Source organism: Salvelinus namaycush, chromosome 12, assembly GCF_016432855.1.
Source record: "Salvelinus namaycush isolate Seneca chromosome 12, SaNama_1.0, whole genome shotgun sequence".
Classification (NCBI taxonomy): domain Eukaryota; kingdom Metazoa; phylum Chordata; class Actinopteri; order Salmoniformes; family Salmonidae; genus Salvelinus; species Salvelinus namaycush.
The window spans coordinates 53,246,919-53,270,619 of record NC_052318.1 but is presented as its reverse complement, the minus strand read 5'-3'; the positions used below and the strand labels follow the sequence as shown (position 1 = coordinate 53,270,619).

The following is a 23,701-nucleotide window of genomic DNA, read 5'->3' as shown; positions in this document are numbered from 1 at the left end:
AGGATCACTGGACAAAGCACAACTAGAGAATTCTCATGCATAAATAACTAGAGTGAAGCATTCATTGATGTCAATGGTAGATTGACATCTTCATAATCAGACCAGCATGGTGCATTTCAGCAAACGTACTGTTTCATGTCTTCAATGACGAAGCCGGTGAGGTCTGGGACATTCTCATCCTCCTCCTGCTCTTCCTCTTCCTCCTCTTCTACCATGGGAGGGGTCGGTTGGGTGGCGGCTGACTCTGTACCACTGGGTGCTGCAGCAGTGTCTGTACTCTGAGCTGGTTTGATGCCTCCGGTAGAGATGATGCCGGTGGAAATGAGCTTGGACAGCAGGTCGTTTACATCTACCTGCCCAAAGTGACTCTCTGGAAGAGGGAACTGGGGAGCTGGGGAAGAATGACAAACCAGAAATCAACTGACATCAAGCAATTACCAAACACTTGTATTGTGTGTTTTCCCCCCCTCTTTACTTTATTTTCATTGAATATTTTAGATCTGTTGCATTGAGAGGAGTGTTTTCAAGTAAGCAGTTAATTGTACTGCGTACACTACGCTGTACATGACAAACTTGATTTGATCCTTACCCAGTGATGGATTTATAGCAATAGGTACTCATACTGGGCATGCGATTCATCTGATCTCAGAAGGCCAGTTTCACAAACCCAGATTAAGCACTCCTGGACTAAAATGCTTTTTACATTGAGAATGTCCATGTTTTTTATTTTATTTTTTAAAGTCATCCAGATCTCACAGATTTCTAAATCAACTAATCAAGATGAATCACTTCAAAAGGCGGAGGATGAAAGAATATCACGATACCAAATGCTGTAACATGAAATAAAGAGCCCTTTATCAAACAACAACATTGAGAAGAGAAAGTAGATCTTGGTGAAATAAAAAGTGAACATGATCTTACCAGGCTGGTTGAAAGGCACTGTGCTGGGAGGGATGAAGGGCTGGCCAAGGTTAGAAAGCATGTTCATCTGGAACAAGGACAAAACAGACATTTAGCCTTCAACTGACCTAAATAGCTTGTATCCAGTCCTCTCCCTCCCGAGCACATCGGGCGTTTGAGTTAAATATAAGACGTTCGTTTGGCATTAGGATATCAGGGCCTGCTTAGAGAAAATAATTGTAAGCAAAGCCTCAGTAGAGTAAGGACTTCGGTCGCGTTCCATATTATGAAGTTTAAGAGATTCAAGATTGCAGAGGTGAAAACTATAGTTGAAGCTTTAGCTGGGAGGAACACTCTCCATCCAATGAATTGTTCTGTTCATTATATGAATGGCTCCACCCCAGTGTGACTCTAATTTTTATGAAGTGCTTCACCAAGCTACATTTCACCGTAAAGAGAACCCACTGTGGGTGATAACTAACACAGAATGAGCCAAAATATTTTGTTCTATATTAGCTGGGGGGGGGGGGTGAAGCCTCATCCAATTAATTGTTCTACTCATTTATGAACTGAATGGGAGCGAATGACCTTTAGTGCATCAGAGTTTCACCATTTTGTTTATTTCTATAACTATTTGTTTATTTCTATAAACTAGGGCACCAGTGAGGATTTCTTTCACTGGACAACTTGTTACAGCTGTTGATAAGTCATTGATAAAAATGCTTAGATCCCCCCCCCCCCCCCCCCCCGTGGCATTACATTAAGATACAAGGGGGATCGTAGCTATGTATAATTAACCCTTTATCAAGGTTGGCGTCTTGACGGATTTATCCAAAATTCTGTGACATAAAACATTACTTTTGTGTCTGTGGATGAATGGCAGTGTAAGTTGCTATACCATATATTAAGCACTAAGTTAAATTAGACCTCGAACTTGAACCCTGTAAGAATCCTGGATCTAGCTGTCAGACACTTTTTAGTATAGAGATCTCAGAAATGCAGTGTAACATTCCATGTCTTATGTTGTTACGGGGTGAAAACTGTTTTTCTTCATGTGTACACAAATCCAAAATAATGTATGCATTGCAAAACCGAAGGCTTCTAACCAAAAGTTACCTTGCCTTGATACTTAAAACCTAAATAGATGTGATCATTGTTGGATGCACATTTGGCGTCCAGCGGATTTTTTTATTTAACCTTTATTTAACTAAGCAAGTCAGTTAAGAACAAATTCTTATTTACAATGACCACCTACCAGAACCCGGGTGATGCTGTGCCAATTGTGCGCCGCTTTATGGGACTCCCAATCACGGCCGGTTGTGACACAGCCTGGGAACAAACCAGGGTCTGTCGTAATGCAGTGCCTTAGACCGATGCACCACTCGGGAGATTAATTAAATCGTGATAATCTGATCCAAGGAAGGAATGTTCCGAATGATAGTCAAGTGACAAGTGATAATGCATGGAATGCAACAGCTGAAGTGCCGAAGAAGAAGAAAAAAAGTGCGTCTCATTTGTTACGCCGGTGAAGATAATTGTGACTGGATCCACATTGGATAAAACATCCCTAGCGAATTGATGTTGATCATCTGTTGTAGTCTGCTTGATTTACAGCAGGCCGTCAGTTAACAGAAAAAGTAACGAGTTCATGTTTTCATGCCTCGGATTGGACAATTGTGTAGAATAGACTACTGAGCAACACCCAACGATATTCCAACAAATTATTCTGGATATAAAAAATAAAAAAAACATAGCCTAGTGGGCTTATTCAAAATATGATCAGGTAATGCAATAACATGACAAATATATTTAGCTTCCCATGTTAGACCTGCAATTTAAAGAAATATAAGGGGCTTGCTAAGCTACAGGACTGTTTTGCTAGCAGACTGGAATATGTTCCAGGATTCTTCCGATGGCATTGAGGAGTACACCACATCAGTCACTGGCTTCATCAATAAATGTATCGATGACGTCGTCCCCACAGTGACTGCACGTACATACCCCAACCAGAAGCCATGGATTACAGGCAATATCCCACACTGAACTAAAGGGTAGAGCAGCCGTTTCCAAGGAGTGGGACTCTAACCCGGAAGCTTATAAGGAATCCCGCTATGCCCTGCGACGAACCATCAAACAGGCAATAATGTCAATACAGGACTAAGATCAAATCATACTACACCGGCTCCGACGCTCGTCGGATGAAGCAGGACTTAAACTATTGAACTACAATGGGAAGCGCAGCCGAGAGCTGCCCAGTGACACAAGCCTACCAGATGAGCTAAATTACTTCTATGCTCGCTTCGAGGCAAGTAACACTGAAACATGCATGAGAGCATGAGCTGTTCCAGACGACAGTGTGTTCCCGCTCTCCGCAGTCGATGTGAGTAAGAACTTTAAATAGGTCAACATTCACAAGGCCGCAGGACTCATAGCACTTATGTCTGTAGCCATGAAGTGCTTTGAAAGGCTCACATCAACACCATTATCCCAGAAACACTAGACCCACTCCAATTTGCATACCGCCCCAACAGATCCAGATGACGCAATCTCTGTTGCACTCCACACTTCCCTTTCACACCTGGACAAAAGGAACACCTATGTGAGAATGCTATTCATTGACTACAGCTCAGCATTCAACAACATAATGCCCTCAAAAGCTCATTACTAAGCTAAGGACCCTGGGACTAAACGCCTCCCTCTGCAACTGGATTCTGGACTCCCTGACAGACCGCCCCCAGGTGGTAAGGGTAGGTAACAACACATCCGCCACGCTGATCCTCAACACGAGGGCCCCTCGGGGGCGTGCCCAGTCCTCTCCTGTACTCCGTTCACTCATGACTGCACGGCCAGGCACGACTCCAACACCATCATTAAGTTTGCAGATGACAACAGTTCTACAGCTGCACCATTGAGAGCAACCTAACGGGTTCCGACCGCAAGGCACAACAGAGGGTAGTGCATACGGCCGAAAACATCACTGGGGCCAAGCTTCCTGCCAAACAGGACATATATATCAGGCGGTGTCAGAGGAAGGCCCTAAAAATTGTCAAAGACTCTAGCCACCCTGGTCAAAGACTGGTCTCTCTGCTACCACACAGCAAGTGGTACCGGAGGGCCAAGTCTAGGTCCAAGAGGCTTCTAAACAGCTTCTACCCCCAAGCCATAAGACTACTGAACATCTAATCAAATGGCTACCCAGACTATTTGCATTGCACGCCCCCACCCCTTTACGCTCCTGCTACACGGTTTATTATCTATGCATAGGCACATAAATACTCTACCTACATGTACATATTACCTAGACTAACCGGTGCCCCCGCACATTGACTCTGTACTGGTATCCCATGTATATAGCCTCCCTATTGTTATTTTACCGCTGCTCTTTAATATTTTTTGTTACTTTTATTTCTTATTTTTTGGGGTTCTTTTTTCTTAACTGCATTGTTGGTTAAGGGCTTGTAAGTAAGCATTTCACTGTAAGGTTGACACCTGTTGTAGTCGGCGCATGTGACAAATTAAATTTGACTTGAAGTAGCTCAGAAATTAAAGTACTGGAATAGGCCTACCTACCTTTCATTTCCTCAATTTGGTGCTTTAAAAGTTATAGTAATTATTGTAGTCAATTGATGTACTCTTACTCCCTTATAACTATCTGTGATTTCATTTTTTATCCGTTTTTGTGACAGATGTGTCCACTTTCGTTTGTTTCCCGCTAAAGGGTGCTGCGCTACTCTGCTGCAGTAAATCCATGTGCGCTTATTATGAGGATGACATTCAATGTTGCATCCAATCTATTTAACCAGGCAATGTGCACATTATTCTCACATATTTTACAATGTAATAATTATAATATCAATGCATTGGCAAGCCCTAAACATTTATTCTTAAAATGGTAATGGCCTACTGACACTTTTTGCATGCTTTTGAGGGGGGGAGGGTTCTATATTAGGCCTAGATATGTACAATTCTATAAATTATACAATTGTATAACATTGAGGTCCTTAAATTACAATTGTGCTTTAAGCAGGGTTCATACAGACACTGGCAAGTCAAATTCAAGGATGCATAATCCTATCTTGTTGTGTAAGTGGAGTAATAAGCTAATGTTTCAAACTGAAATTTGTATCCCAATGTAACACATTGGCCCCATTATTTATAGAACGACCCATAAGCAGGATAGTTAAAGTGTATGTATGTGATGGCGTAAATGTGAATGTATGATTGAATGCGGTTTAGGTTAGAGCAGTGCGTTGCGATATATAATAACATACAAATCATTAAAATCCAGACGGAATATATTTACACACTATAGTGACAGAGTAGCATTAGTGCATAAAATTGTGTATTTTTATTTAAAATGTATGTAGCTATGTCCTTGAGTTATTGTCTATTGATGTTTTGTATCATTCATGCTTTTTGTGGATCCCTCCAGGAAGAGTAGCTGCTGTGTTAATAATAAAATAAAAAATAATAAAATACTAACCACACAAAGACAAATGATACACACATACGTGCACGTACAAACACAAATATGAAACCTTCTCAATTGATGAAATCATTCAAGTCTAATGTACTTTTCAACCTACTCGACCTTTCTGATAATCACTATGTGGTGTACGTCCCAAATAGCACTGTATTCCCTGGTCAAAAGTGGTGCAATAAATAGGGAATAGAGTGCCATTTGGGACTCATCCCCTATGTCATAAATCAAGAAGAGGTTCTCACCGGCTGCTGCATGTTCCCTGCCGGTGGCAGAGGCACACCAGGGGTGTAGAACGGAGGTCTGACGTAGGAGTTGTTGAACCCAGCCTGGGACACAGGGACGGGAGACACCGTGAAGTTAGCCCCCTGTTGGCCCACCACGTTCTGTTGCACTGGGAACGTCTGGAACTGCTGGGGGCCTCCGGGGTTGACTGGGTCGTACATGGGTGTCCCTAGTGGCCGAAGTGGGGGCTGCAGGTTGGGAGTGGCGTGGTACCTGGGAGACACCTGCTGGCCGGAGGGGCAGTCAAAGCGTGGGGGCATGCCCTGGGGGGGCAGAGAGGGCAGGGGGTCATAGCGCATGGGGCCAGGCTGGCCCATTGGGGTGGAGGGGTTCACTGGGCCATCGAAACACATCGGGCCTGGCTGGTTGGGAGCGCCGTCGAATCTCATGGGGCCTTGCTGGAACCGCATTAGTCCTTCGAACCTTCCAGGGCCGGGCTGCATGTGGGAGTTGTTGAAGTTCATTGGACCGTCGAAGCGGTTGGACTGCATGGGGCCGTCGAAACGCATTGGCCCAGGCCCCTGTCCGTCAAATCTACCGTCATATCGCCCCGATGGTCTACCTTGCTGCGGCGGTGGCGGGCCGCCGTCAAACCTTCCCCCAATGCCTTGTGGGTCCCCTCTCATTGGAACGTGAGGCATGGAGGGGCCGTCGTATCTTCCTGGTCCGTCAAACTTCTCTGGTCCTTTATGTAGCGGGGGGCCATCGAACCTGCCGGGGCCCTGAGGGTAGGGCCCATCATACCTTGATGGGCCGTGTGAGGAGCACCCTGGTCCATCGTACCTACCGGGCCCCTGGACGCCCTCGTAACGGCCCCCAGGGTGAGGCCTGCCAGGCTGACCTATGTGACCAGGCCCATCGTACCCAGACTGAGTGCCCTTGTGGGGTCCATCATAGCGTGGCGAAGGTGGTCCTCCTTTGGGACCACTGTCGTATCTCTGGGGCCCATCTGCGGTGTGAGGAGGGGTGTGTCCTGGAGACTCACTGTGTTTGCTGCGTACTGAGGAGAGCGCAGGCCCGCGGGGGGGACCTCCTGGGTGGTGGGTTCTGGGTAGAGGGGGGGTGTCCAGGGGCCCTTCTTCACACGAGTGCTCGCTATTGGGGCTCTCAAAGCGCGGGACAGGGCTCATCTCTGCCGCATCCATCTGCTGTAACGGGGACAGGCGCTCCCGCTCGTATGCTGGTACCGGTAAAGGAACCGGGGACTTCCTAATGGGGCCGTCCAGTGCCAGGCTGACTGAGTTCTGGAGCACGGGGCCGCTGGGGGGTTTGGGGGGGATGCGGTCGTGTTTGCGAGGGTCGTCGTAACGGGGGTACGTAGGTTTGACAGAGTGGTCTTCAGACAGCGGACCTCCTCCGTACCGCCTGGGAGGGGCATTGTAGCCGCTCTTAGGCTCCTCCCTCTCATCATACGGTGGTCTGTGATTGGGCAGCCGCTCACTGAGGGGAGAGTTTCGCTCTCTTTCACCAGCTAAGAAATAAAAACAATTACTAAATGAGAACAGGAACCATTTATCATCGGATAGTAATAAAACTAAGTCATAAAGCACTGCATTTACAGACATACTTCTGATTCATAATATATTCCCTTGGCTTGGGTGTCCAACCATGTGTGCGTATAACAAAACGTATCCATAAAATAGTCCCATCATTAGACATGAAACTCCACTTGCCTTTGAGTCTGTCGGTGGCGGTGGACTCCCTGGGGTCTTGTATCCTCCTGAAGCGTAGCCCTGGCAGAGACTTGAGCCTGGGGAACTCGTTGCCGTGGCTGTACTCCTGGATGATGGCTGCTGGGGTGGGCTGCTCCTCCTCTACCTCCTTCAGCCTGTCCTTAGGAAGCCTGGTGAACTTCATCCCTGAAGGAAGGGCGTTAGTCTCCCTGTTAACCTCAGTCTTGGCACCCCCAGGGCCCTCCCCGGGCCTCCCCAGCACCCCCTCTCCCTCCTCCTGGCTGTCCTCTCCGTCCCAGCCCTTCCCTCCTTGCTCCTGCTGCCACAGCACCTGGGTCCTCCTCAGCTTGGACTTGTGTTCATAGTAGGTAAGCTCCGCGTCGGACAAGTCCGCCCCAGAGGACACTCCCCCTGTGGGTGTGGCCAGCAGGGGCTTCTTCCTGGTTGGTGGGAGGTGGTGTGGGTGGGCGTGTCCGTGGCCATCCTCACTGGAGCCCTCCCAGGAGTCTCCTCCTCGCTGCTTCTCTTCCTGGTACTGGAACAGTTGCTTGATCTGGTGAGCCACGTTCAGAAAGTCATCATGGCTGATCTCTCCGTTCTCCAGACGCTTACTGGCCTACAGGGAGAAAGGGAAGAAGAAGATTAAGTTATCTATTATCTAGTAGAAGAAGTTCACTTTGTCCCAATTTGATACAAATTTTGAGGTGTGCACACACCACACCCCTGCTAAGATTCCTTTCCAGAAATGAGCGCATGTTGGCTCTTTCAAAGTCTATCGCCTGTATGGCTCATTATCAGGCAGGTGTACCATTTTAGCAATGAGCATTCTCCTGTAGCTTAATGGATGTAGTAGCATAGTGGCTTGGCTATAGATGGCTGAAGCATGGGGTTGGGTTGCCCATCTGCATTTGTTTAGGCTAACCCAATGGGCTAATCAATAACTATCTTCACAAATGAAGTATCAGAATTGTGGCTTCATACCAATGCCAGCTTAGTATAATAATACTTAATACCATAACAATGCCACAGTGAAAAAAATTCCTTAACCTCTCTTGGGTAGGGAGCAGTATTTTGAATGAATGAGGTGCCCAATGTAAACTGCCTGTTACTCAGGCCCAGAAGCTAGATATGGTAGTATTGCATGGTAGTATTGGATAGAAAACACTAAAGTTTCCAAAACTGATAAAATAATGTCTGTGAGTATAACAGAACTGATATGGCAGGCGAAAACCTGAGGAAAATCCATCCAGGAAGTGGGATATTTTTGATGTGGGTTCTTTTCTATTGAATGCCTATACAGTATCTAAATGGTTATGACCCAGATTGCAGTTCCTATGGCTTCCACTAGATGTCAACAGTCTTTAGACATTGTTTTATGCTTGTATTCTGAAAAATGAGGAAGAATGAGACCATTCTTTCAGTGGACTCTAGAATGAACCAGAGCTAGTTTGCGCGCATGACTGATTGCGCGCCGTTTGTTGTTTTTCCTTTCTATTGAAGACGCTATTGTCGGGTTGAAATATTATCAATTATTTAGACAATAGACAACCTGAGGATTAATTATAAACATCGTTTGACATGTTTCGACGAACTTTACCGGTACTATTAGGATGTATTCGTCTGCATGTATTGACCGCCTTCGAGCCAGTGGAAGAACAAAATGAGCCAACAACAGAGTTTTTGGCGACATAAAGAGGGACTTTATCGAACAAAACAAACATTTATTGCGTAACAGGGACTTGTGACTGCAACCATATGAAGATCAAAGGTAAGTGATTAATTTTATCGCCATTTCTGACATTTGTAATTCCTAAACTTGGTTGTAAAATGTTTGTATGCTTTTGTAAGCGGGGCGCTGTCCTCAGATAATCGCATGGTATGCTTTCGCCGTAAAGCCTTTTTGAAATCTGACACAGCGGCTGGATTAACAAGAAGTTAATCTTTAGGCCGATGTATAACACTTGTATTTTTATGAATGTTTAATTTGACTATTTCTGTATTTTGAATTTGGCGCTCTGCAATTTCACCGGATGTTGGCCAGGTGTGACGCTACCGTCCCACCTGCCCATAAGAAGTTAAAGTCAAATATACAGCACGGTTACTGTATAAAACATGTGGTCAACTCTCCATCTGGAGAGCTAGGTCACTGGGTGTGCAGGCTTTTAATCCAGCACTGCTTATTAAAACACACCCGAGTCAGCTTAACAAGGTCCTGTGGAGCAGTTGATTTGTAGAATCTGGTGTGAGAGTAGGGCTGGAGTCTACACCAGGGTTTCCTTTAGGAAATGTTGCCCTGGACAACATGACCTGAAAGATTTCAATATACCGGCCATGAGAGAAATGTACCGGACACATCTGCATTGGGTGTGTTACTCAGAGCATCCACCCACGCTGCTCAGAATGACACCAAAATCACACTTCTGGTGATTCATCTTAACAAAAAACATGGCAAACTGCAATTCGCAGGAAAAAGGGAAACACCATTATAAACAATGCACCTGATGCGGGCGGTATGACAGCGGTGAACACCCTATTTCTAAATTTGAGGTTACTCTAAAGATGCAACAACTAGGATGAAGGGTTGCTAATATGACTAGGATTATGCATTTGGCTTCTGGACAACGAAAGAAACGTCATGAGGAAGTGTCATTAGACAGCACACATGGCAAAATGCCTAGCTGATTTGAGTTGCGGCTGTCAGTGAAAAGCATCTAAAATGTGTGAAGATAATGTGTCTTAAAAATAATTTAAAATGTTGAAAAGGGAAGGGGTTTGTGGCAAAGATAGCCTATAGGTGTCTCTCCAGAATGCATCCACTCAGCTGTCTCCCGACAATTCTTGCGGGTTCATTGTTTCATGTGAATTGTTGGCTCTTTGATCGTTTATTTAAAAAAAAAATATATACATTTCCCTATTACATTTGTCACCAGTAGTAAATGTACCAGAACTGTTAATCCTTGTCATTTGGTTACATATATTTTTTCACTTAAATTAGGCCTACAGTCATTTACCGTTCTCATTCTCAGAGTGGAAACGTTGTTTGCAGAGTTCACAACCTTCTACACTTGAGAAACAAGTTTTGATTTATTTCAGAATAATTTACGAATTGTAAATTTCTTCATGGTCTTGTTTGGAGTGCTCCATGTGAGCAATGAACATGGGTTAGGTTTCTCTGTCTTGTTAATGTTGAGGGAGCACGCACGCCTGAGCAAGCATAGAAGTAGCCTAGCTAGCCTGCTGCGCGCAATTCTAGGTTAGTGCCCATTTGGGATGTTTGATTTCTGATCGTCATGTTCACCACTAATAAGCTTCTCAGTAATTTTTTCTTCACCTTCACTTCACCTTCACCTTCACTTTTTTTTTAAACAGCCATTGCGAATGATGGCCTAATAGTTCCTCACAGTAGGTCTATTTGAAAAATCTTTCCAAAAATCTCCTCCTCGATAACCACCAAGTCCCTGTGTGAAAGAGTAAAATATAATCTAATGATCACATATATCCAATGGAACGGTCATAAAATACATCTTTCCCTTGCGCAAAAACAGATGTCTGTCCAGTGCTCAATGGAATGGGAAACTCTGGGACCAGAATAAGGCTAGTTAATAAATGTTGCAAGCTCGCAAGAGACAGCTACAGGACAGATCCAGTTGACACAATGTTGCACTTCACTAGCGATATCTCAAGTCAAGACAGATAGAAAGGGAATCAAACAGGCTGAGTAGAGATAAATGTGATTGAAAGAAGTGGAATTTTCCTCAATATATTTTCTGTATTATTTATTTGACGGCTTTATGTAGGCTACTTTTACTTAGTTGATAATGGACAACGGCTGCATTAGCCATCTGAGTTCCATGCGCTCATTTAGGCCATTCGGATGCCAATGATCATGGTATATCAGTGTGTCCATATTAGAGGTCGACCGATTATGATTTTTCAACGCAGATACCGATTAATCGGACGATTTATATATATATAAAAAATAATGTTTTATATATATATATATATATATATATATATATATATCATACACACACACATTTTTGTAATAATGACAATTGCAACAATACTGAATGAACAATTAACACTTTTATTTTAACTTAATATAATACATAAATACACACACACACACTGCTCTGAAGTGACAATGATACTGAAGAGTCTGCTTAGGAGACAAATACTCTCAACTGTTTGAATAAAAATAGAGTTTAAGTTACCTGTGATGAATGTTGAAAACAAAAACTGTCATTTCTATATGCAGGAAATTCTATTTTAATAATGGGCATGGTAAGAATTGACTACCAAAGTGCGAGTCATAATTCCCATGACACCTTCTAGCAAAATCTGAAAAGCGGTTCCTTCATTTATTCCATAGGATATTTTTAGATTCACTTAAAATAAGGTCTGTGCTTCATGTAGGCTTACACCACCTTGCCAATTTTATAACTGTGTAGATATCCATAGGACAAGGTAACTCTGATCAATATTGGCTAAATATAAGCGAAGATCATTTTTTTTGTAGAGTGGATTTATGAAAATATGTTGACAAACGTTACCTTATCCTAGTGAGATTTACACGGGTATCAAAACGTCGAGGCGGTTTAAGCCTGCACGAAACACAGAACTTATTTGAAGTAGATCAAGACATTCTCTATGGAAGACATGAACGGTAAAATAACGAAGGAACCCCTTTCAAGTTCAGCCGCAAGTTATTACAGGAATTATAACGCGTCGACTATTTCTCTCTAAACCATATACCTTTAACTAATCTGGAAACTATCACCTCGAAAACAAAACATTTATTCCGTTCCGTATTTTATCTAACGGGCGGCATTCCATGAGTCTAAATATTCCTGTTACATTGCACAACCTTCAATGTTATGTCATAATTACGTAAAATTATGGCAAATTAGTTCGCAAAGAGCCAGGCGGCCCAAACTGTTGCATATACCCTGACTCTGCGTGCAATGAACGCAAGAGAAATGACACAATTTCACCTGGTTAATATTGCCTGCTAACCTGGATTTATTTTAGCTAAATATGCAGGTTTAAAAATATATACTTGTGTATTGATTTTAAGAAAGGCATTGATGTTTATGGTTAAGTACACATTGGAGCAATGACAGTCATTGATTGATTGTTTTTTATAAGATAAGTTTAATGCTAGCTAGCAATTTACCTTAGCTTACTGCATTCGCGGCACAGGCAGGCTTCTCGTGGATTGCAATGTAATCAGTGTTAGAGCATTGGACTAGTTAACTGTGAGGTTGCAAGATTGGATTCCCCGAGCTGACAAGGTTAAAAATCTGTCGTTCTGCCCCGTTCCTAGGCCGTCATTGAAAATAAGAATGTGATCTTAACTGACTTGCCTAGTTAATTAAATAAAGGTGTAAAAAAAAAAATTATAAAAAAATATCGGCAAATCGGCGCCCAAAAATACCGATTTCCGATTGTTATGAAAACTTGAAATCGCCCCGATTAATCGGCCATTCCGATTAACCGGTCGACCTCTAGTCCATATGGCAAAGACTGGTGCTCTCGCATTAGCGGAATTTTAACAAAGATTTATGATTAACCATTGACAATGATTTTGAGAAACAAAAATGTTATTGAAATGAAACTGTTCAATGAAAATCATAACTGACACGCAGATCGGTAGAAATGGTAAGATCATTTGTTTGCTTCCCCAAACTTGAAACTCAAGCGCTGCATATAAAGTCTTTCTAAAATATTTGCCTGCACCTTTCTATGGTTGGATTTTCAAGCAAGGTAAGACATACCTCATAATATGTTTTCAAAATGCATACTGCCTCCAGCTCGCATTGTAAAGTGGTTGGTAACGCGCTAATAGCCTGCCTACCATTTTTTTTTTCTCCCAGCCAATTAATCAGAAACCATTTCTTTATGGGCAAAAGCTAGCAATTACGCTTTCTGCCCTAAAATGTACTTCTTCCATGCTATACAAAAACTCAGATAGATGGTCCTGTAGCCTTGCAGCTGCTGGTATTAGGCATACATTCAGACAGTCACTCACAGTCACTCGGTGCTTACGCTCTCAATTCGAATCTACGTTCACTGTCCATGCTAGACAACACTGACATGAAAAATTGGTGCGTCAAAAGAGAACAGTGGAATCAAAAATACTTTTTCACTTATGTGGGACAGAAAGCAGTCTGATATGCCAAGAAAGTAAAACCGTTTTGAAAGAATACAACCTCAGTAAAAAAAATAACATTGCCAGCATGCTAATAACTACGCTAGCAATCTGTCCTCCAAGGAAAAGGCAAGCTAGGCCTCTGAACGTGCAAGCCCAAAAAAATATTTTTACCGAACTGTCCTCTACTCAAGAATCGGTAAATAAGGGAAGTTACATAGTGGCACATAAAATTGCAACGCAAAGAAAGCCTTTCACCAAAGAGGAGTTTGAGACTATGGTGGAGACTGCTAACATACTTTGTCCGGATAGTGGAGAAAATGTGCTTATCACACCGATCCATCACCGGCCTGTGTAAGTGATAGGCGAGGCGCTTACCTCAGAGCTAAAAAAGAAAACGTAGGGCTACAATCTTTTTTCTATCGCCCTGGATGAGAGAACTGACAAAGACACTGCTGAACTTTACATTTTTTTTGTCAGAGGAATGAATGATAACTTTGAAATAACAGAGGAACTTCTTGCAATGGAATCGATGATTGGACAACCCAGAGGCTCAGACATACACAACAGTGTCTGCCTGCTTGGGGGGAAAAATTATACCGTGGAGCAAACAGATGGCTCCCTAAACCTAAAAAGACTACAAGACAAAGTATGTGAGAACTACAGCACTATCCAGTGATGCACTTGGACACTGGCCTTGCCCCCATTCATTTGACATTGAACACTTACTACAATGGCTCAGATTGTATGTTATTTGGCTGAGATTATTTGAGAACTGTTCAGTAAATCGGATTTCATCTATCTCCATTCATATCATGAAGCCAAATGTTTTAGCTATATGCCTGTTATTTTTGTCAAGGTGAACAAAGGCTTCAAATGTTTTGTCAAGTATATAGTATGTGACCGTTCACGTGGTTTGAAAAGCTCAATGTGGCCCTTGAGCCAAAGAGTTTGGCCAACTCTGTGCTATAACATACATTAGCCTACAACCAAAAAGTCTAATAAAGTAATTCCTCATTCAGGTATCAAATGGCTATACTTCAAAGCAAGGTAGTTAAGCGGGAGGGTTCTAGACAGACTTTTTTTCCAGTGCCAAGTAAGACATGAAAGGTAGCCGTTTCATCTAACAGGTTCAGGGAATGCTGGATATTTTGATGTGCAACATGTCTAAATGGGATCCAGAACAATCAGATATTTTGGGCTCTTTAGAAATGATTTTGCTTGCATGTGTTTTGGACAAAAAGACTAAAATCATCAGGGATTCAGCTAAAAATACATTTTATTTAGGAAATATGTATTCCCACAAAAAAAATGTAATCAACGTATGAAATTGTTATTTTACAATACAATCTATTTTGGGGCTTAGTTGTAGTCAATTGACAGTGTACAAATTATTCAAATTATTTTCAGTTAGTTTCGACAAAAATCGTCCAGCGGCTGAAACTAGTTCCCTGGCCGAGGCTATGCCTGTAGGGCCTATGCTACATGATTTACCAACTGAGGAAGTGGGAACTCAAAACACATTATCTAAATTGCTAACTCTAAATCGGATAGTATTGCTAGATGGCAGTGAAATTGATCTAACATTAAATGTAATCCTACAAAAATGTTCCATAGGTAGGCCTATATAGGCTACTTGGTGTAGGCCTATTCAACGCAAATGGCTCGCTCTGTATCATCAACTACACTGTTTGTAAAGTGGTGTTATTTCCTTTATTGACAGTTAAGAAATAATTATTACTCACATTAAGCTGAGACTCCTCCTTTTGAAAACAGCAACAGTAGTTTGTTTTAGAAACTGTCTTGCTCGCAATTACGTTTCAAAATGTAGCTCAACTGTCATGTCAGTATGCTGTCGCTTATCAGAATGCATCTCTCTCTTCACGTCGTGTGCAAAGGGGGGAGCGGGAGTGAGAGCCAGCAGCGAAACCGGGACAGGGCAGATACTTTCATTGCAGGAAGCAGGTTAATGAACATTGCTGTCGACCAAATAATGGCTTCCGAACCAAAACAACAAACATCTTGAAAGTGAGCTTTAAGTATTATTTAAAAAAATTACAAAATTTGCCATGGTGGGAACAATTAAGCAGCGGCACAATATGGAAACACTAATCATCTCCATCACATTTTTTAAGACCTTTGAAAATGGAATCTAAGACATTTAAGACTTAATTTAAGGACCGAAACACACCCTGATAAATATACAATGAACTACAAAAAAATACTGAACCTATTCCCGACACAAAACATGAGGGTGGGAAAAGGCTGAGGGGATGTTCTTACAATTCGATTAAATTGTATATGTATAACATAATTCTATTTCCATTTTTGCGTCCAAAATGGCACCCTATTGCCTATATAGTGAACTACTTTTGACCAGAGCCCTATGGGTCCAGGTCAAAAGCAGTGCACTATACAGGTAATAGGGTGCCATTTAAGAAGCACCTGTGTTGAGGCATACCTTTTGAGCAATTCTCCCTTGTATACTTTACAATTAAATGCGGCATCTATTACCTACTCAAATTGTGGGGAGGAAAAGCTGAGGAGATAGGCCCATGTTTTTTTGTGGGTGTACCTTTTTGAGCAGGTCTCTCTTGCTGGCAGAGTGAAGCACCTCTGGGATCTGCAGGTTAGCATCGACACTAAGGCGATGCTGTTTGGGGGTGGTAGGTCTCTTGCTGCTGGAGTATGACGGCCGTCTCTGTGGAGGACCTGCCGCCTTCCCATGAGCCTCCTCTGACGACAACTTCAGACTGATGAAGGAATTAGTTAATTTATTTGACAATTTTAAATAAATGTGGGCAGTTTCCCGACGACAGAGAATCTCGCTTTTTAGTCAAGGACTAGGCCCAATCTGTCTGAGAAACCACCCCTTCGTTGCCTCAGTCTTGTGAGTACAAAAATACACAGATATGCAGACACATGTAAGAGCAGTGGTTAGGAGTGAGAACACGCCTTGTACCTGTATTATCTGCGACACACCCTAACCTAACTAACACCACCAGATAACAAGCTGACTATGTGTGTCTGAGGTTCAGAGGCAGATAGTGCCGTGAAAAAGTATTCGCCCCCCTTTATAATTCTCTATTTTTGCATATTTTTTGATACCGAATGTTAGACCTTTAACCAAAACCTAATATTAGGTTAGGTCTTACATGAAAATGGTTAATAAGCAACAAATTAGAAGTTTTGGAATGGCCTAGTCAAAGTCCAGAACTAATCCCAATTGAGATGTGGCAGGACTTGAAACGAGCAGTTCATACGTAAACTCACAAATGTCGCCGAGTTAAAGCAATTCTGCATGCAAGAGTGGGCCAAAATTCCTCCACAGCGATGTGAGAGACTGATCAACAACTACAAGAAGCATTTGGTTGCAGTCATTGCAGCTAAAGGTGGCACAACCAGTTATTAAGTATAAGGGGGCAATTACTTTTTCACACTGGGGAATTGGATGTTGCATAACTTCATTGATGAAATAAGTATGCAAATGTTGTGTTATTTGTTCACCTGGGTCCCCTTTAGCTAAAATGACATTTTGGTTGAAGATCTGATAACATTCAGTATCAAAAATATAGAGAATATCAAAATACAACGTTTTTTTTTTTGTTGAAAGGGGGCACATACTTTTTCAAGGCACTAAATACCATTAGGCGAGGATAAGAATAAACTGACGTGATGCCACATATACTAGTACACAGCAGACTGAGAACATACCAATATCAAGACTTCGGTACATTCCTAATAACACCCTATTCCCTACATAGTGTACTACTTTTGACCAGAGCCCCATGGCCCATTTGGAAGACAGATAGTTCACATGATATATCAGCCTACTCACTGTTTGTTCTCTTCCCAGCCACTCCTCCAGCGCTTGGCATTCTCCTTGGTCTCCTTGCCCTCTGACGTAGTGCGGGGGGAGGAATGAGTGTCCCTGGCCTCAACCGGCCTCTCCTCAGCCGGCCTCTTGGTTCTCCTGGGCTCAGACGAGCTCTTCTTGGGGGTTACCCTCTCCTCTCTGGTGGTCCCGTGCTGGGGGAAGTCCTCATGGTGAGAGGAGTGCTTGCCTCCTGACTGCCTCCCTCCTTTCCCAGGTTTGTGTAAAGGAGGAGAGGGGGAGATGCTCCTGGCTCTCCTCTTGGGGGACCTCCTCTCAGTCTTCCTCTTAGGTGAGTGCAGGTGCAGCGAGGGGGAACGGGAGCGTTTCCTGGCGTTGGTCCTGGCATTCCCTCTGATCTGGTTCTCCGGTTTCTCTACAGGCTCTGGTTTCTCACGCTCCGGTTTGCTGACTGTGCCGTTGGCCATCTTCCCCCTGCCTGATGCCTTCATCACTGCCTCATCCAGCTCTTTCTCCTTATCAGTGCATTTCTTCTTCTCTTTCACCTCTTCTTTCGGTTCGGCCTTGTCATGGAGATGTTTCCTCAGCCTGGGGTCTTTCTTGCCCGCGGTGTCGGCTGTCGTCTTCACGTTCTCAGCCTCATAGTGCTTGCTCTTCCCAAGCACCCCTTTAGCCATGGGAGAGAGGGACTTGGACTTGGTTTTCACTTCTAGAAGTTCTTTCTTGGGGGGCCGTGTCCTCTCGGGCCTACCGGGTCGCTCTGGCAGCTGTTTCTCCGGTGTGTGTGCTGGTCCTCCCATACCGTGGCCTTCTTTCTTATGGCTGGTTGATTCTTTGGCCTGGAGGGCCCCTGGGCCGACCCGGTTGAGGCGGGGGTCCCTGGTGGGGGGTTTGGGGTCAGAGACAGGGGGGATACAGGGTTTGATGACAGAGGGAGGCAGGGTGGCCTTTGGCACTATTGCTGGAGTTGACAGCACCACGTTAGCAGCCTGAAATGTAAAAGAGGGGCAGGACTGAGAACATCTTGTGTTTAGTAAACGAGACAGTGCACCAGAAGACACGAAGAAAATATAACAGAAACCTACCTGTTTAAAATTGTATTATTAATAGATTTTAAATGTTTAAGTTACAAAACACCAACACTTCTGAAAGTGTCTACATTCACCCTGAGGACCAAACCTATTTTTTTTAACATTTAAATTAGATTTTCAAAAGGGGGAAATGGGTACAATAGTGAGTCTCACCAGTTGTGCTTTGGTCTGCTCCAGCTCAAGCTCAATCTTCTTCTGTTGTAGCTCCAGTAGCTGTTTCTGCTTGGCCAGCAGCTGCTGCCTTATCACCTGCTCCTGGGTGATGCTCTTCTCACTGACGCTGGGGACCACTGCAGGCTGGGGAGCAGGGGCTGGGGCACGGACTAGGGGTGCGGGGGACAGGGCCCTAGGGGAGGTCACCTCCTCAGGCTAGAGCGGGGAGAAAACATTCAGGGATGGGAAGGACTCAGGTCGACAGGTAGCGGAGTGTGTGTTTGTGTAGAAATGTCGAAATGTCCAGTGTTGCAAAGGGTCAGGATGTCTTTTACTTTATGGATCATATTGTCACGAAGGTTGTGCAATAAACAGCAAAACTTGAATAACTTGGGCGCAGTTTCTACTTTCCTCTATCCACAGATGCTTTCAGAACAGCAGATCCTCCTCTCGGACACATACAGATACACAGACAGTTTACTCACATGTTTTAAAAATTTAGGGTTGACATGAATGCTGGCGTTCACAGTAGGGGGCAGTGCTTTGATGGGCCAGGCCGGGTCGTGCGAGTTGACTCGCACGTCCAGAGCATAGAGTTTCTTCAGCGGGAAGATCTCATCCCAGGTGGAGCGTAATTTGAACAGACTTTTCCTAGTGTTCTCATCCACCTACAAAACAGAGGACACAGCTTGGACCACAGTTCAACTCAAAGACCTGCAGCACAGTACTTCACAAACTAACACATTCTACCTTCAAAGGCCTATAGTTTAGCAGTACATTGAATTCAGGCAAGATCAAGAAGGCACTTGGAAAATGTGTCTAATTACACTAACGAAGGTGCTTTGTATTAACTGTTAAACAGTGTGAAATATTACACATTCTGTATACCACACTGCATTTTAATGCAAAGACAATTAATGACTTGGATATTTTCCAAATCAAGCACTTCCCCAAATCAAAGGGGAACCACACCAACACCATTTTATTAGTAAAAATGCATTATACAAGGAAAGAGATAGAAGAGACTAGACATTCAAAGCAAGCAGTACAGTGGTCAGCTAATTTTATAAAAGGTGCTTATTAATCTTCAAGAATGCACAAAAATATAAAGTAGTATATACCTTTTCAAAAACACATATAAATGAAGTGACTAGGTTTTTAGCAAACACTGCAAGGTATTCGCCTCCAACATTCTTCACTATGGAATCCACTAAGTACAAAACTGGAAGCTTCTCGGCAGCTGGAGCCTAGGGTAATAGAAAACTCAACAAGTTTAGAAAACAACAGGGGTTAATACCAACATTTCAGATAAAAGGCTTCACATTCATTATGTATTAGTTAAGCAAAAAGTTAACACGTAAGAAGTGTTTGGGCTAGGGAAAAAATCCTTGTCAGTCTTGGGTAATAATTGCAAAGTTATTTAAAAAAAAATGTCAAAATCAATTGATTGTCCGTGGCATGATAAAAAAAAAAATATTGTAGGAAAAAACAGTTGCAAAACAATTGTCATGTAGGGGGGAAAACTGTTATAAAAATCTGTCTATTTTCACATGAACTGTTGTGCAATGCACCGGTTACAGGATCAAGGTGTAAAAAAAAAAAAAAAAAAAATCCATTGGGAAAATACCAATCCAAAAGTATCTTCATTCTCGAACAAAACATTGAATGTCCATAAAAAGTACTTTGTTCAACTATTACTTGTGTCTTGTATTGGGCGCAGGAAAAAATAAAAATATTGTCCATCCAGAAGAAATGGTTAAAGTTTTCCTTTTTTTTTTTTTATTACCTCCAAAGAGTGTCTCTGGCAGAGAGATCACTCCATGTACCGTTCCCGTTTTATTGAATGAAGTCACTGTTATAACATCCCACTGAGGGGCAGTCCATTTGAAGAAGTATTATCTCCCTTTTAGAACAAAAATAGGATGTAACACACTAAGAGGCGGTCAACAAGAATAGAGCAGGATTTGGGGTGGGTTCATTTAAAATGTGCAATTGCAAGATAAGTCTTGAACAATGTGCCATGAACAATGTGACATGAAAAGCAAATCACTAGGACTTTACTTGATAAATGGTCATGAGTAAACATGCCAATTTCAGTTGTAAACCCAATTCACATGTCAATAAAACACAAAATAATTCAAACTATACAAATATACTGCATTTAAGCCAATAGACATTCCCATATAAATGGTGAACGCCTTGGTTCTGATAAGTGACAATGATCATCACATTGATCAAAAACGGATTTGAACACCAATCAGGCAATAACCAGAGATCTGATTCTGTACCAATAAATTACACTGGGAAATAAAAAAGACAAAAAGCATATTTCATATTTTTTATTATCACATTTTACCATTCATTGACATTTCAAAATTCAAATAGATAATATCAAAAGCAGCTGATAAGTCAAATTGAAAGAGACCAGTTTACTTTCACAAGAAAACTATTGACACTGTTCTAAATTTCAACAGCTACATATTCGGTCTGCATCTGTGTGTACCTATTATTTGTTTTGTTATTATTACTTCAGCTAGCTAGATACTTTTGTCTAACAATAACTTACCAGCAGTAACGTTAGGCCTGTAGGCCACCTGAAGTTACAAACAGATTACCTTTCCTGCTACTGGATCAGCCGATCGACCCGTGCATGGCAGTAATTAGTTATTTTATTGGAGGTGCACAAGAGGTGGATTTCAAAAACAATAGTTTCTTTCCACACGATACATTTTTTCGGTTACAAATTTTGTGGAAGTACATACCAGCCGTAACGGCAGTGATTACAATCGTTGCTCAGCGAAACTCCATTATTTGGTAAGTAGCGGACTTTTTTTTGACATTATTAAGCCTGAAAATCTGCTTCATGGCCTTAAAGGAGACTCCCCATATTCAACGTATCCTGTACCAGATTCTGGTTCAAGTAAATTATGTATAAAGTGAAACAAGGCCTAAATGTATGCAATAACTATTTTGCATTGTTAGGTAGGCCAGTGTGTACTGGTTTAAATTTGGCAATTGATGTGGCCAAACCACGTGTGTAAACCTGTCAAACTTGTGGAATGCTTTGCACTGGCATGCTAGCGTTAGCTAACTGAAATAGCCAACATTAAGTTTCCTCCGTCATGTCGCCATATTTGATTCGGTTTCGGTACCGTTAACGTGTTTCCAAATAACGTTAAGTTGTGAAATGTGAAAAATATCCCACAGCATAACGTCTTTATATAAGATTTGACAAATAATGGTGGCTTCCTAACGTTACTCTGATCTGGCGACTGAATTTCTGAATAATTTCCTAGCAAACGACAATCGGCTTTCCGAAATGACATGTTAACGTTAGCTAGCTAGCTCAGGGGATAACATTAGCTAGCCGTAGGTAATGTTACATTACCTTTCTAAATGTAATCAGCATGAAATTAATTGCTATAACGTTAATATTTTGTTGAAACGAAACTGGTACTGTTGACAAGAAACGTTAGCCAACGTTATGTCGCCACACCAAGAACAGCGATTCAACAGTGTTGCCGCCATGATGTTGCCATGGGCAGCTGTTTCAAGGCTACTGTTAGCTTACACATAGCTTTCTTCATCGAAGTTAATAGCTGAAATTGAAAATTCTATATTCATAAAAACCTTGGTGATTTGTGCTTCAATTATTGCGACGATATCCTTGGCGAAGTGCAGATTCTCCTCTGCCAGAATGGTCAGCATGTTGATGTGAGGTTTACTGTTGAATGTCAAATCTTCGAGGGAGGACTGATACTCTCGGCAGGCATCTTCCCTCGCCGCGTCGTCCATCTTTGCGATGTGTGATCGATCAAATACTAAACCAATCTTATCAGAAACATAACCATTTATTACGAGGCAGTCCATAAACACATTTGACTTTATATTTATTTTCCAACTCGTTACGAATTATTTGTATTCCCTTTACATCTGTAATCGACGTTTCCACTCTTCTTTTTTATGTCAGAAGATGGCGGCTGCAACTCGATCAACTAAACGCGTCATACAAAATAATTTTTATACAGCCTCAGTTGGTGTCCTCCTATTGGATAGTTTGAGTTGCGTGCGCGTGAACTTTTTGCGAACGACTCATTCATTCAACCTAATTGGTCAAAATGTTAACATCTCCGGTTAGCCAATCAAATTCGAATGCATTGCATAATAGATGGATTACATGCTGACTAAACCGGCTCCTCGCGTGCGCATGTTGTTTTGTCTGTCCTCCAGCAGCGTCCATGACTCGCAGGTTAAAGTACCAAAACAAACAAACTATATGAATATGGGGAGGGGTCGAAATATTTATAGTTATTTAGCTAGCTCGCTGTTGCTAGGAGATAGTCCTAGGAGATAGTGGAGAAGATGGAGCGAGATGGATTTGGGCCGAGATTCTGCACATTTTCTCATTGATCAAACATTTGATATCCATACAGTTTTCTGTTTCCAAAACTAGAATCTGTAACATAGTGGGTTGCATCTAGTAGACTTTACCCTATGCCAAATTTTGTAACAATTGCATTGTTTAGAAGGAGTGCATGGGTAAATTGAGTTATTGCACATGCGCACTTCACAGAGTAGGTGTTCCCTAACGGAAATAAGCAAGTAAATGCTAGAATGAGCCAATATGATCTCACTAGATCGTGCTTGGCTCTGCCCACCTCCTTGCTTATTCTGCCCACTATGATTAACTTGCTCCCATTGGAAATGACAGGTTCTGGTCTATCTTGGGTTAATTATAACAAATCTTTGGGAGAGGCAGGATTTGCGAGCTATGCACCTGGCTATGCAATAGCGTGAGCAGTTTGGATGAAATGATTGAATAACATGTACATTTATTTTACATGGCTATGCAATAGCGTGAGCAGTTTGGATGAAATGATTGAATAACATGTACATTTATTTTACAATGCTCTCGCAAGCAACGCAGGTGGTTTGGACAGCATGTTAGCTGACAACTTCACGAAAGATGGTGGAAGCAGAATTTGAGCTTGAATCTGATAGCGGTGGAAATAAGGATAAATGGACATTCGTTCAAAAAATGTGAAAAATATATCTACTTCTGCAGACTCCCGATTTTATATAGTAGGAATATGTTTTGGGGTAAACAAGATATGCCAAACTTCGTGGATCCGT

The 23,701-nt window shown here is 42.4% G+C and overlaps 1 protein-coding gene across 1 annotated transcript in view; it reads right to left on the bottom strand.

Annotated features, from left to right (window-relative positions):
- Positions 1 to 22,563, bottom strand: part of pcf11 (PCF11 cleavage and polyadenylation factor subunit) — a 28,073-nt gene extending 5,510 nt beyond the window's left edge. Inside the window, exons 1-10 of the mRNA XM_039006045.1 lie at positions 22,199 to 22,563; positions 19,690 to 19,815; positions 19,054 to 19,236; positions 18,569 to 18,784; positions 17,328 to 18,313; positions 16,065 to 16,242; positions 7,339 to 7,954; positions 5,626 to 7,136; positions 922 to 988; positions 130 to 391 (exon numbers count right to left, since the gene is read on the bottom strand). Coding sequence (XP_038861973.1) covers positions 130 to 391; positions 922 to 988; positions 5,626 to 7,136; positions 7,339 to 7,954; positions 16,065 to 16,242; positions 17,328 to 18,313; positions 18,569 to 18,784; positions 19,054 to 19,236; positions 19,690 to 19,815; positions 22,199 to 22,438 — 4,385 coding nt within the window. The 5' untranslated portion in view covers positions 22,439 to 22,563. The remainder of the gene's footprint in view (positions 1 to 129; positions 392 to 921; positions 989 to 5,625; positions 7,137 to 7,338; positions 7,955 to 16,064; positions 16,243 to 17,327; positions 18,314 to 18,568; positions 18,785 to 19,053; positions 19,237 to 19,689; positions 19,816 to 22,198) is intronic.
- Between the last annotated feature and the right edge of the window lie 1,138 nt (positions 22,564 to 23,701).